The 14,343-nt window shown below is 47.4% G+C and overlaps 3 protein-coding genes across 5 annotated transcripts in view; 1 reads left to right on the top strand and 2 right to left on the bottom strand.

The window, feature by feature from the left end:
* Window positions 1–9,084, top strand: part of LOC108157621 — a 54,201-nt gene extending 45,117 nt beyond the window's left edge. The window contains exons 6-15 of the mRNA XM_017289757.2: window positions 333–443; window positions 553–1,414; window positions 4,342–4,432; window positions 4,496–5,508; window positions 5,566–5,742; window positions 5,801–5,993; window positions 6,055–6,319; window positions 6,382–6,559; window positions 6,650–6,661; window positions 6,733–9,084. Coding sequence (XP_017145246.1) covers window positions 333–443; window positions 553–1,414; window positions 4,342–4,432; window positions 4,496–5,508; window positions 5,566–5,742; window positions 5,801–5,993; window positions 6,055–6,319; window positions 6,382–6,559; window positions 6,650–6,661; window positions 6,733–7,849 — 4,019 coding nt within the window. The 3' untranslated portion in view covers window positions 7,850–9,084. The remainder of the gene's footprint in view (window positions 1–332; window positions 444–552; window positions 1,415–4,341; window positions 4,433–4,495; window positions 5,509–5,565; window positions 5,743–5,800; window positions 5,994–6,054; window positions 6,320–6,381; window positions 6,560–6,649; window positions 6,662–6,732) is intronic.
* A 46-nt stretch (window positions 9,085–9,130) lies between these two features.
* On the bottom strand, window positions 9,131–12,186 carry LOC108156993 (pre-mRNA 3'-end-processing factor FIP1). The gene is made up of 3 exons (XM_017288786.2): window positions 10,730–12,186; window positions 10,442–10,668; window positions 9,131–10,376 (listed from the first exon to the last, which is right to left on the bottom strand). Exons 1-3 carry the CDS (start codon window positions 12,075–12,077, stop codon window positions 9,885–9,887), a joined length of 2,067 nt encoding a protein of 688 aa, XP_017144275.1. The 5' UTR covers window positions 12,078–12,186; the 3' UTR covers window positions 9,131–9,884.
* A 98-nt stretch (window positions 12,187–12,284) lies between these two features.
* Window positions 12,285–13,541, bottom strand: LOC108154306 (nuclear receptor subfamily 2 group E member 1). 3 transcript variants are annotated; one of them, XM_033389196.1, is made up of 3 exons: window positions 13,390–13,482; window positions 12,648–13,315; window positions 12,285–12,573 (listed from the first exon to the last, which is right to left on the bottom strand). In XM_033389196.1, exons 2-3 carry the CDS (start codon window positions 13,282–13,284, stop codon window positions 12,362–12,364), a joined length of 849 nt encoding a protein of 282 aa, XP_033245087.1. In that variant the 5' UTR covers window positions 13,285–13,315; window positions 13,390–13,482; the 3' UTR covers window positions 12,285–12,361. The 3 variants fall into 3 exon arrangements, with proteins under 3 accessions (XP_033245087.1, XP_033245084.1, XP_033245085.1); XM_033389193.1 differs by having other exon boundaries at window positions 12,648–13,541; XM_033389194.1 differs by having other exon boundaries at window positions 12,483–12,590; window positions 12,648–13,541.
* Between the last annotated feature and the right edge of the window lie 802 nt (window positions 13,542–14,343).

Below are 14,343 nucleotides of genomic sequence, written 5' to 3'. Positions count from 1 at the left end.
AAGTTTGCTCTATCAACTCTTTGGTTGACCTTTCGTTCGCTGACATTTGCATAAGCAAACCACACACAAAACCCCTCAAAACAGAGCTCATTATGAAACCAGAACGAGTCCGAATGCTGAGCCTAAAACAGGGTCTACCACTGCCATGCCAAATTATAAACCCAATAAAAGGGAGCCAAAACTAGAGAGGCATCAGATACAGCAGCGTGCAACAAAACAGAACAGCAAAACAGACAGATACATGACACCACCAACACTTTACGTGCCACAAAAACGCAATTTAATTTCGACAGCATACATATCTCTATCGCTCCGTGTCTCTCTCTTTGCAGACGACAATTGGGGCCTAGGACTGGCCATAGCGGCCAACTTGCATGTACCATATCGCATTGAAATTGGCAGGACAGTACGTGACCTGCATGGCCAGGATAAGCCAGGCAAAGGTGAGTACCCAAAACAAAAAAAAAAACCCACTGTAAGGCTGGACAGGCTACTGGCTACTGGGTGCTGCTACTGTTGACGGGCTCATTGCATTGGGGTTTCGACTTTCAGCAATTATTATCACGGCCCCACTGAACGATGACAGTACGCTCCGTTTGCTGGCGAGCATGGAAAAAGTGGAGAATGGGGCTGACTACCAACTGGAGGATGCGACGCCTCCGACCAAACAGCATACGAAAGTACTGCTCATCGATATGGTGGCCAGCTCATTGAATGTCGAACATCGTTTCTACAAATATCTGGCCCGCCTTCGCCGCCGCCATCCACTGCCACTGCCACTGCAGCATGGCGGGGGTGGAGGGAACTCGAGCTCTGTTTCGGGCCTGGTCACCAGCAATCTGTTGGTGCTGACTCTGCTAAGCGATAAGTATCGACACTTTCTGAATGCCGCCGGTCTGATGGCCACAATGCAGAATTTTCGGATGCCACAGGGAGAGCAGCACAACGATGACGCTTCGACTAGTGGGACCATGACCGGGGCCCATCACAATGCCAGTGTGGACAAACTTTACCCTTACATAAAGCTCTTTCCCCTCTACGATCTGATTGTCACGCACATTGCCACAGCGGCGGTCCAATCGAATGCCAGCCGAACGGAAACCATTCCCAAATATGATTTCATAGTTTTGGACATTGTGCGGGATGCCAACGTTCAGGTGGTAGACACCAGCTACAAATGGCGGCCGCTGCTCATCCTGGAGTGGAGTGACAGGAGGAGGATGGTGAGTGCGGATGGGGGCAGCGGCGACTCCTACATTACCCATTCCGTGCAACCGGGCTACGATGAATGGCTGCTGGTGAGCAGCGTCCAATTGTGGCATTGCGGTGCCATCTGTTGGACCATCGTTGCCATCTGTGTGGGCCTCCTGATGATCATTGTGGCAGGCAGCGTGGCCGCCGGCATAGCCCTGAGGTGAGTCTTGATTTATCTAGTACATAACCAGCCATCATAGTGGGGAAGGACACTCGTAAAGCACAAATCTTAAGTGGAAATTCGTGTGAATTTGTAAGCCGGAACACGCTCTTCAAAATTCAAGATGAAACAGAGGCTTTTGGGGCGTAATTAAGATTCGGTTTATTCCAGCAGCAACAGAAAACTTTTCCCTCGCCAGCAAAATAATCAATTAGCACGCCCCAAAAAGGCTGCCACTCGTTCATCTTTTCTGTAAATCCATTCCTTATCCCACGCAATGGCCTCCCAATATCCATGGTATTGGGCATAAAATATATATTTTTGCGCTTGGCAATTTTCATTTTCATCTCGCTGCTTCGCTTTTCCTCTGCTGTTCCTCCAACCACCCACCCCCCACCATTACTATTGGTTGGATGCTAATTGCTTTACATCGCCCCACACCGGGAAATTGTAGTGTTGTGCTGTGCTATCGAATAAAATGTAATTCAATTTCGCTTTTAATTTTATTAGCCACGAAGATGCATCTGCGAATGAAACATTTTGTGCATTTGTCATGGAATTTAGGAACTCTTGGGGGCAAGCAAAGTTCAAAGGAATATTAAGTAACTGAGGTCATGGCTTGGTCTTTTGATGCCATTCCTAGGCGGCATATATACTATGATAACTATATATATATCCACTTTTGGTAATCCCATTTTGATACTTCTATAAAGAGTGCCATATACTCTAAAACAAATTCAATACATCTATAGATATCATTAGGATCCAAAGACAATCAGAAACATCTGTAGACTATGATACTTAACCTTGAAACTATTATTATTTAAGTACATCAACTGCTAATCAATTCTGAGTGCTCTATAGATGGTCTGCACTCATCTCAAGTGATACCCAAACCCACTTTGATTGATCCAAAGACGTCGCCACTATGCTTTTGATTGCCTTTAAGCCACATTTGGATATTTGGCATACGCCTAATTATCATGGCCCGCACTCGAACATGATTTATGCAGGCCCAAAGTCAAGGGTCTGCATGCATCACTGATGATATATCGAAACAGTTAATGTCAAATTCAAATTGGTTAGTCTGTGGCCTGATTGAAATCATATATATTGTACGTGAAAATCAATAGTCAACCGCACACTCCACTCACACGAGTCCTCGACCAGCTCACTCTTCCCATAGTTGGGCCATTAAAACAAGCATTTAATTAATTAATTACATTCATCAAAGCGTAGAACAGGTTGCCACACACACAAACAGACACACAGGTGTGCAGGTGGAATTCCTGGCAGTTGACATTTATGTAGAAAAAAACACATCAACTGCGGTTGAAACAAATCATTTACTGTTTGACATGCCACCGACATTTTCCGGTTTGAGGACACCCGAGGTGTCAGCCCTAGCCACATCCTGTTTTCCCTCGACCATCAGACTCGCTCTCTCTCTATCTGTTTCTCATTAACTAAAAAGCGTTCGCTTTAAACTAGTTAGCACACAACTTTAAACCGCAACAATCAGAGATGCTTTTTTCCCAGACACGCTAAAATGCAACTCATGAAGTTTTAATTAGCGCGAGAGAGAGGAGCAAATACAGAGAAGGACAAACAGGAAGCAAATGGGCGGCTAGCCTCCTAGGACGCGGCTTTAGATACCCTTTTGTGGCGCCATTGTTTGGGTGAAAGCTGTATGATTTAGATATTCATTTTTGATTAAAATTTGCTGTGCGAGGGATTATCTTTTGGAACAAAGAAGTTGTTGCTCTCAAAGAAGTGTTTTCGAAGCTGGTTTGCCCGCAGACTCCGCCAATATACAACGTTTTGTGGGGTTGGGAAAACCCTAGTTTCCCTTTTAAAGGGTAGCAAAAGAGAACCCAACGAATGGCCGGACAAGGCCGTCCATGGACACACCTGTACAAGAAACACTTAAGGGGGAAACACCGCCCCATCAAGGGGAAATATGGAAAAAAGTTAATCCATAACAACGATGCTTAAATACCCTTGGGGTCTACCATTGGACAAAGTGAAGCCATAATCCGCGGCATGCAAAAATGGAAAATATACAAAATAACGAGGCTTTCATTCCCTCAGAAATATTGGGATTATGGAAGGAACCTTGTATATATTTACATTTTCCGCTTCTCCTTTTATTGATTGATCTATGACCTTGCGTAACCTCTTTTTTCATTAATCCCCGAATCATTGTCAACACCCTACACACACACACAGACAAAACTTTTCCCTTAGTTAAGCCCCCAAAAAGTTCTGCCATAAATGGGGGAGTGGCGGGAAAATAGTAAATTTAATGCCAGCTTTCGTTTGTCTTTTTCCTGGGCAAAGGTTGGGAGTTTGCAAATCTAGTTAACAACCGGTACACGTGTGGCCGAAAAGAGTTTTTGCTGCCCTACTTAGAGTGTAGCCCATTAATGCCCCTTAATACACTTAACCCGGACTTGACTTTGGGCCAGGCGGTGGCCACGTGGCCCAACAAACTTCTGGCATAACAATTGCTGCATGAATTTGCGGTTTTCCCGCCTCCAGCTGGACCTCCCCATCCATCCACAAAGTACTGGGGGTCCAGCACCCCGCAACCGGTACAGAACTGTTAGGTGTAACTAAGAATGTGGTAGTTAAAAGTTTTTATAGTCCGAACCGCAACGAAGCCAAAAGGTCTGAGTCCTGTGGGTGGGTCGGATGGGTTAATGGATGCAGATTGCATTGGCAGAGGGGTGAAGAATCATTGCTGAAGGAGCAACTGGAGCAGAAGATGTGTCCAGGACAAGAGGGAGGGGGAGGTGTGTGCTTGATTGGATGCTAGAGCTAATTGAGCCTCCTCCGTTTCCAAGTAGCTCTTCAGCTTTGTTTAAATAGACAACATCTTAGGCAGGTGGCAGGTCTGATAGTAACTCCTGAACTTTTTCCCCCAGAAACTATTTCCTGCGACAGCGTCTCTCCAAAGGACCCAATAAGATCGTCCTATCAGCCAGTGACTTTGTCTTTCCGGTGGATTCACGAAGGGTAAGAAAAAGTAGGGGTCTTTGGGAGTACCCCTTTCTGACTCCCAATCTCTTTACTTTCCAGGTGGACGAGGGCATTGAGGCCATGCTCTGCTGTTGGCTGCAGCAGCTCCAAGAGTTTGGTGGCCCCGAAGTGGACAAACCCGATCTGCTTAAGGGCTCCATTGGATCGCTTAAGAATCTGGGATTTGTGATACCCGGAGCAGCAGCTTCCACGGGTGCTGTGGGGAGCTCCACCACGACCACGGTGAACGGAAAGAGAGGCTCCTCTGCCACGGGCAGCCTGGCCAGGCACAATCCCGCACATCTGGACATGAGAGCGCGCTACAACGGGGATCTGGTGCAGCTTAAGGAGATACATATGAATGGTTCCGCAGAACTGCGATCCAAGGCAATGGATCTCCTAGTAATGGCCCATGGCTTGAGGCACGAGAACATCAATCCATTGATTGGCTGGCTCTCTGATCCGAATCGCACGGCGATGGTATTTGACTATTGCTCTCGGGGATCCCTGCAGGATGTCCTCATCATGGATGAGATCAAGCTGGACTGGTCCTTCCGCCTCAGCCTGCTCACGGATCTAGTCAGAGGCATGCGTTACCTTCACACCTCTCCCCTACGCGTTCATGGCGCCCTCACCTCTCGGAACTGTGTGGTGGATGCCCGTTGGGTCCTAAAGATCACCGACTACGGCCTCAATTCCTTCTACGAGGCTCAGGGCCTGCCACTGATGCCACGCAACGCCAAAGAACTACTTTGGACAGCCCCCGAGCTGCTGCGCCTCATGAAGACCCATCAGCAGCAGCACCTGCATCACCACCAGCATCACGGACGCATCCAGTTTGGCACCCAGCTCGGGGATGTCTACTCCTTTGGCATCATTATGCAGGAGGTTGTGGTGCGTGGGGAGCCCTACTGCATGCTCTCCCTCTCGCCGGAGGAAATCATTGCGAAGATCAAGAAGCCACCGCCACTGATACGTCCCTCCGTTTCAAAGGGAGCTGCTCCGCCGGAGGCCATCAATATCATGCGTCAGTGCTGGGCCGAACAGCCAGATATGCGGCCAGATTTCAATTCGTAAGTGGCATTGCTTCTACCAATTCGACCATTCATTCAAACATTCTTTGTGTCCAGCGTTTACGAGCGCTTCAAGATGCTAAATCATGGGCGAAAGGTGAACTTTGTGGACACCATGTTCCAAATGCTGGAGAAATACTCCAATAATCTGGAGGAGCTAATACGAGAGCGCACCGATCAATTGGATATTGAAAGAAAGAAGACTGAACAGCTGCTGAATCGCATGTTGCCAAAGTGGGTTCTGGATCTTAAAATTATACACTCATATAATAGTGCTCTTTTGATCCTTCAGTTCTGTGGCTGAGAAACTCAAAATGGGCTTGGGCGTGGATCCTGAAGAGTTCTCCGATGTTACCATATATTTTAGCGACATTGTTGGTTTTACAACAATCGCCGCACATTGCAGTCCCGTGCAGGTTGTAGATTTGCTGAATGATCTCTACACGATCTTTGATGCCACCATCAATGCGTATAATGTCTACAAGGTGGGTGATCGCTTAAAGAAATTCGAACTTTAAGGGAAATTGTAAATCTGTCATTCTGTAGGTGGAGACCATTGGCGATGCCTATATGGTGGTGAGTGGCCTACCCGTGAAGATACCCGATCACGCTGAGCAGATAGCCACCATGGCTCTGGATCTGCTCCATCAGAGCGGTCGCTTTAATGTCAAACATCTGCCTGGTGTGCCTCTCCAGCTGCGCATAGGTCTGCACACAGGTCCCTGCTGTGCCGGTGTGGTGGGCCTCACGATGCCACGGTACTGTCTCTTTGGCGATACCGTCAATACAGCCTCCAGAATGGAATCTACTGGTATTTCAAGCTATATTTTCTGTAGCTTACATTCATTAAGGGCTTCTGCTTTCCCCAAAAAGGTTCCTCTTGGCGCATCCACATGTCCCAGGAGACACGAGATCGTTTGGAGGCTCGTGGTGGCTATGCCATAGAACCTCGAGGACTCATCGATATCAAAGGCAAGGGCATGATGAATACCTTCTGGCTGCTCGGCAAGAAGGGCTTTGATAAGCCACTACCAGCACCACCGCCAATCGGGTGAGTATTTATCAATGGGAGACTCTTCTTAAACGTATTTTAAAACCAAAAACTTAAACTTTTCTTAAAACAATACCCTGCTTTCCCTAGAGAGTCGCATGGGTAGGTCATCAACTGCATAAAAGCTCTTCCTTAACTCCTTGATTAACCATTATTACTGACTCCCCCCACAGCTTGGATGAATCCCTCATCAGGAACTCCATCACCCTCAAGGCGCAGGCGAATAAATCCCGAACAAGCACGAATCCCTCATCATCGCAGAGCTCCTCGCTGGCGGGGGAGTCTGTGGAGGTGAAAGTGGAGATTACGCCGCCTGCCAATTCGGATATGGCATCCGTGGGACATCTGCCCAATTCCTATTCTCTGGACTCCAATTCCACCAACACGATCAGTCCGAATGCCACACTCTGTCCGGAGTTTCCCGGCAAGACGACGACGCCCAGCAGCACGAGTCCACAGTCCCGTAAGCTGTCCGAACTAACGCCGGATAATCTACTGAATCCAAACAGCTTCAACCGACTGCCCAACTCTACAGGCGGCTCCAGCTCGCGGCTCTACAAGAAGATCGAGGAGATGATGGACCTGAGCTCGCCCTACAACCACTACAAGTGTCTCAGTCCCAGCGAGAGCAATCTGACCCAGTTCTACGATGGCAAGTATCTGTACGGCAATGCGGGGTCCTGTCACGGCGGAGGGGCGGGGAGCGTGGCCAGTGGTCCGGGCAGCGGTGGCAGCTCGATGGGCGGCAGTACGGCGAAATTCGATAGCAAACCCGGCTCCAGTCGCCTGCTGCGTCGCCAGTTCAGTCTCGATCGCGACGACCAGCAGGCGAAGGGAGAACAACAGCATCAGCACTCTCTGCAGGCCACCAACTACGCCGCTTTGGTGAGTGCCAGCAAGAGCTCGATGCTGGACATTCCCATCATCCATGACACGTCGCGCAGTCCCAAGGGGACGCTGACGCGGGCCCACAAGCAGAACTCGTCGTCGATCACCCAGGATCTGGAGAAGATCGAGGAGATACCGCTGTCGCCGGCCTCCTCGCAGCATCACAGCAGTCTCGATAGCAATCTCAATCGTAGTCCGCCCTCCACTGTGGAGGCGCAGTCACCGCCGCTGCCACCATTGGCCATGAGTCCGCCCCTCCTGTCGGCCCCCACATCGCCGGCGCCGTCCCGCACCCTCAATGGCATCTATGCCCACAGTCCCAACAATACCAACAACAACAATGGTAGCCCCAATACTGCCCCAGAGCTGACCCTGAATGTGGAGCAGCTCTTGAGCAGATAGGGCACAATCTAAGGCCCAAACGTAGCCGTTGGCCAAAAAACCAAGCTTTAGGTCCTCAAGAAGGCCAAAAAATACAACCGATTTAAGAGTACGAATACGAATACGAATACGAATGAATCTGAGTGTGAGAATACGAATGAGAGTAAGTGTGAAAGTGCATGAGTTTGTGGCAAGTGTTGTGATGTGGAAAGCAAAGTACCTCGGATGCATGCAAACTTGGTTCCAGCTGCAAAATGAAAGTACAATTTAGTTGAGGATTAATACAACCCATCACTGTCCATTGTTCCATAGAATGAATCTTATATAAACCTTATCCTCATCCTCAATGAGTGCCAAAATCCTGAATACTGAACAACCAAAATCGGAATATAATCAAAAGCATCTGAAACTTCTCTGTACTGTGCTGTACTGTACTGACTGTCTCCTGGTAATCAAAAGAACTACAATATTATATGTATGTATATCTGATCTGATCTAAACTTTCGGGCTGTTTCTTTGTTCCACTTGCATGGGTTTTCAATTAACAAAAACTAAACATAGAATATACAATATACATACACATATATATTATATATTATATATTATATACATGATGTTCCTTTTTCGAGAATAAAAGAAATAGCGGACATTCCATACATACATATTTACGAGTATCGTATAAGTATTGCGCGTACGTGAATTTAGTTTTCTAAAGACAATCGTTGTTACTTTTAAATGAAATGAAATCTAAACTATATACCATAGGAAGGATAAGAACCGAAAGGAATCGTTTGTCTCACTATCTAATGATATATATGTATATATATATATATATATATATTTTGTAACCGCTCTTAGTCTAATCGGATTGTAAACTACTCTCATCATCCACTACAGTGCATGCGTGTGTATATCTATCCCGGATTAAGGAAATCAACCTAAAATATCAGTTCTAATATAAAATAGGTCTCTAGCCAAAATTCAAGAGGAATATAATTCAAAACTAACCCACACACACACACACACAACTTTTATAACTAACCCCAAGAAAACCTAGCCTATGATGTATGTATAAGTAAGTGTAAAACCCATCTAAACTATCATCATCATTATTATTTGCCTCTCCAAGATATCCTGCTCAAATTTGTGACAATTACGGTGTCAATTATGCCAAAATCCAGAACATAAAAACTAAATGAAAATGAAATCCGAATAACCATTAAATATACTATAACTATCATCATTTGCCCCTTGTGTTGTTCATTTGGTATTAATTAAGACCATACTTTTGTTGACTGTCAATTTGTTTGTTCAAATATTCATTTATTTGAAATTTGAATTTCATTCTCTTCTCACCTGAACAAATAAATAAATGCATAAACTTATTTAAAAATCCTCTCCGTTGTTATTAATTTAAATGTCAAACACACACAGAAGCAAAAAACCACTGAACATCGAATGAAAATACTCGTAAACCAATTGGACAGGCCGTTCAAGTGCGGGATGATATCCGCTGTTGCCTCTTGCCATGTTACTCGGGGGAGTGGATTAAATGTTTCCATGGTAAATCTTTCAGGTCATTTTTTTGTGTGTGTATTGTTGCAGCGACAATGCGGCGGAATTAAATATGTAAAGGATTTTCCCGACATTTTTTAACGTTTCTTTTTGAGAGGGTGACAACTTAAATTCCCACAGATTTTTGTGTGATTAAATTTGAGTTTTGAATTTGAGTAGAAATTACAGTGGAACCTTTAGATTTACAAGAAAAATATATCTGAAGAAGTACAACCTTAAATCGAACGTTTTGTTTAGCTGAAGAATTCCCCAAAACCTAAGAGAATTCCTTTCTTCCTTAGATTGCCCAGTGTTCTCCCATTTGGTTGATGCATTTGTTGGGTTTTTATCTTATTTATTGGAAGTGTTTTTTCTTTCTTTTCTCTTTCAAAATTTTTCGCTTCGTTTTGTGTATTTTGGATTGTGTGTGTTTTGTGTGTGGATCGGCAGCTTAGGGTGGAGCTGCTTCTCCCTCGTCTTCCATGTAGTATCTAAAAAAATGCTATTCCTCCTCTTCCTTGTCCTTGCGATGTGACTTTTTCTTGTCGCCGCGACTGGACGATGAGCCAGAGGGGGCTCCTGAACTGCTGCCACCCGTTTTGCTGCTGCGTTCGCTGCGCTCCTTTTCGCGGGATTTTGATTTGCGGCGACTGGACTTGTCGCGGGAGCGGGAACGTACACGGGAGCTCTCCTTTCTTTCTTCTTTCTCCTTGTCCTTGTCCTTTTCCTTGTCTTTGTCCTTGCCATCTTTCTCCTTGTCCTTGTCTCGAGATCGCTCCTTGTCGCGATGACGATCGCGTTCCTTCACATCGCGCTCTTTGCGCTTCTCATCCTTCAGCATGTGCAGATAGTCAACGAAGTACTCCTCGCGATAGGTCGAGTCCAAGGCACGATACCGGGGATCCGCTTCGAACTTTTTCTTGATGTCATACCACCGCGTATGCCTCTCGATGTCGTGACGTTCCCGCAGCATCTCGAGGAAGTCCTTGCGGAGCTGTAAGCATTAAAAAACATTCTTTAGAATATCCGAGCAGAGAATGAAGGATGGATGTAACCTACCAGATCCTTCTTGATCTGCTTGTCCTTTTCACGCCGCCGTCGTTCGCGCTCATCGTCGTAGCCCCCGCGATCTGAGGAGGAGGCGGAGGATGATGAGGCCAAATTGCTGATATTTCCATTGTTGTTACCACCCATGGGCATTCGCTGTGGCGGCGCCATACCCATTCTCATCCCCGGCGGCGGTCCATTCCCAGGACCCATCATCATTCCATGCGGGGGTCCCATATCTGAAATTAAATCAATGGATGAGTAATCAGAGCAAGGATCAAGGACTCAATCAAGACTCACTCATGTTGGGTGGCATTCGCATATTGGGTGGCATCATGCCGCGCAGTTGTGGAGGTGGTCCGCCCATCTGGGGAGGCGGCACATTCATTTGCGGCGGCATTCCGGGCGGCGGCTGATGGATGTGAGCGTGGCCGGGCGTCAGCTCCTTGATGCCGGTGGGCACCCAGCCGGGATTGTCGTTACCCCATTGCGATTCCTGAGTGGGCTCGTAGCCATAGTCGAAGGGCTCTGGCTCGTGGAAGAAGGGTTCATCGGAGGCGCCCGGCGGTGGGAAATTAGGCGCCATGGGTCCCAGGCCGCCGCGCGAATATTCCCGACACTCGGCCGTCATCACCTGGATGGCATTCTCTTTGACACCGCCTCCCGTGGTGGAAATGGGACGCGGCGGTCGCTGCATCATGCCCATGCCCGGCCGTGGCTGGTGCTGCATCATGTTGGGTGGAGGCATGCCCGGCGGCGGCATCTGCATGCCAACATCGTTCATGCTCATCATCGGCATCAGCGGCATGTTGTGCATCCCCGGGGGACCCATATTCATGCCACCATCATTCAGGATGCCAATGGGAGCATTCTGACTCACGTTTTGGGTGAGACTAGCCAGGCCGACGCCGCTTTCTGCCACGCGGAAGCGCTTCTGACGCTCGCAGTAGGCCCGCCACGTCTCCTCGTTGAAGCCGTAGTTGAAGTAGTCCGTGATGTCCGCGCCCGGCTTCCGCCACGGCTTCTCCTCCAGCGAATCGATGCTAAACTCGTGTACAGCCACGCCATTGATGGTGCCGGCACCCTCGAAATCCTCGATACTGAACTTTCCCGCCTGGCCAGCCGGCTTGGCCTTGTCGGCAGCCGTGCCCCCCGCCAAAAGATTGGGACGCTGTTTAATGTTGAATGTGCTCGGCGCCTGCTTGATGTCGCCAATCACCACATTGATATCGTCATCCGAGTCATCGTCATCATCCTCATCGGAGCCGGAACCGTTGCGCTCCTTTCTGGCCGGACCCTCGTCCATTTCTTCGTCCTCGTCCTGGTCTGGTGGCGTTCTCGCCTCCTCTCTGGCCTCGTCTCGTACCCTCGCATGGCGGCCTGTGGTGTCCGGCAGCGCCGCTTCGTCCTCCTCCATTTCTTCGGCGGGATCATCGAAATCGCTGTACTCGGGCACCTCCTCCTTGGGAAAACCAGGCAACAGGGAGGCGGCACTGGAGCCCGGCTTGTCGCCGGCCACCACGGCAGCCAGCGCCTGAGCCTCGTGTTCGGCCGCCAGAGCATCGTCGCCGTTGCCAATCTCGTTTGTGGTGGAGTCCGGATTCGAGGTGCCGTACAGCCAGCTATCCTCGTTCGCGTCATCAGCCATACTTTTGTGTGTGTTTTCGAGGGGTTTCAATTAAAATTCCATGCAAATTATGAAAATTTTCACTTAAAACAAAATTGACGCGGTGTTTCGTTGCCAAAGCGTTCTTGGAATGACTGGCAATGGAGCAAACAGCTGATGGAATGGCGCAATGCTAATCGATAGTTTCAGATAATAAAATATCGATAGAGTTTTTATATTTAAGTGCTGCTATACATGCTGCAAAGCCCAAGCAACATTTAAGGCGGGAGTGTTTGAAATTTTGTTTATTTTAGTTTAGTTGCTAATTAAAGTGTTTTTAATATATCCCTAACCACTGTTCGAAACATACATGACAAAGCACAATCAAATCGGCGTAAGCAGAGCTGTCGCAGCCCCAGTAGGAGCTGTCCAAAGCGCAAATAGTTCGACTGATGCAAAGTGTAACGCGCCAGAGACATTAAAGCGGCATTCGAGTGGGTTCCAAGGATAATGGCATACTCCGCACTGAGAGCTAGTTCTGCAAAGAACGCAAAACTTTATACTTATTTATACTTATACTTCCAGTCCAGTCCCTGTAGTAGTAGTACTCACCTTTCCTGCACAAAATCAACGTCTCAAGAAAGTTCAATTCCAAGACATCGGCCCTTAATTGTTGGGCCTCGTATATTAGTCGTTTTAGCTGATCATTCCCACAGCCATCGATCATAGCACTGATATCCAGAGACCAGTGCGAGGCCCGCAGTATAAAGATCTCGCTCCACACCACCTGGAGGATAGCATCCTGTTGAGGACGCTCCAGACTGCTGAATTGTTCGTTCGCCATCGCCTGTCGCAGGCAGGTGACCAGAATCTGAGCGAGAATTTGAAAGTGCAACGCCTGACCCCCTCCTGCTGCAGCAACCACCGTTTGTGGCAGGCGTGGCGACGGCATAGATCTGCGGCTGTACCTGTAGACGGCAGTCGCCTGCTGGTTCCTCGGACCCCGCTCATCCTGAACGGCAGCCACATTCATGCCCACCGCCAGACACCGCTGAAAGCGGCAAAAGGGACACCAATTCCTGCGCGCCTTATCCACGATGCAGTTTCCCTTGATGGCAATACAGGCATAGTGGTTGCCCTTCCTCACGCTGCGCTTGAAGAAGCAGGAGCATCCATCACAGCAGGAGACGCCGTAGTGCTTCCCCGAGCTCTGATCGCCACACACTTCACAGGAGCTGAACATCGACATTGTGCGTCCCGGTGCGCCGCCTGGTATCGAACTGACACGGAACATCCTCGATATTGATGGTTTTATACTCATTGAATCCCCCATAGGACCCCCCATCGGACATACCCCACAAATGATATGCAAATCAACGACGACGAGTGCCTTGTAGTATTTCAACATGATTTGTGGTTTTTTCGCTATTTGCTCGACGACGAGGAGGATAAGCCTTATGCGGGGGCGTGGCGTGTCAAAAGTGACAATCATTCCGCAGCGTGTTAACAATTTGTAAACAATTATTGTTTTGCCCTATGATTGGTCGCGCGTCGGCCACTCGAAACGTCCAACGGCAGTCCTTTGTGCTGACATTTTGGGTAAACATTGAATGGAAAGGACGAAGAGGTGACATCCTTATGGGGGTGGCAATAAGGGTTTGGGGTTCCAACTGTTTGGTATCTGTGCAAATGAAATGATTCTCCATTCTAAAAACTTAATTATACGTTGACTGCAAATCATGACTTCGGCTTTTTAAAGATGGCTTTGTATTTCTGTGGAATTTCAAAATTCAAATTTTTAACATCATAAAAAAAAATGTCTATAACCTGTCGATGTTGCGAAGACAATGTTGCTAGATTTTGTGAGTGTTTTCAAATGTTGCAGAAAATTATCGACTATATCGATATTGAATACGATGTTTCATCCAGGTGATCATTTACGGTATATTATATACTTGTCTGTATACGACAGAATATACTACAATAACAGGACAAAATATGTTTGACCATTTTGATGATTAACTCAGACACTGCTCCGGCAAGTGCCTATTTCAAATCGGTCATATAAACTAATTTTTTCGCATATGAAAATATGTCATATCGGTATACTTTATTGATAGTGGCGGATCAATTCTGCATCGATGTTTCATCCAGCTCTACTTAAGTCCCCATCACTAAGTTGCTGCTGCTGCAACTCAAGTTGTTTACCTGTTTAAATAGTGGGCTTAGTTGACTTTTTTCATCGGTATAGTTACGGTAGAGTTTGAAAATAAGACGGTATATGTCAGTATATTTCTGTGGGTCAGAC

The sequence above is a fragment of the Drosophila miranda genome, chromosome 2 (assembly GCF_003369915.1).
Source record: "Drosophila miranda strain MSH22 chromosome 2, D.miranda_PacBio2.1, whole genome shotgun sequence".
Classification (NCBI taxonomy): domain Eukaryota; kingdom Metazoa; phylum Arthropoda; class Insecta; order Diptera; family Drosophilidae; genus Drosophila; species Drosophila miranda.
The sequence above is the reverse complement of the archived record's forward strand: the minus strand, read 5'-3'. Positions and strand labels throughout refer to the sequence as shown.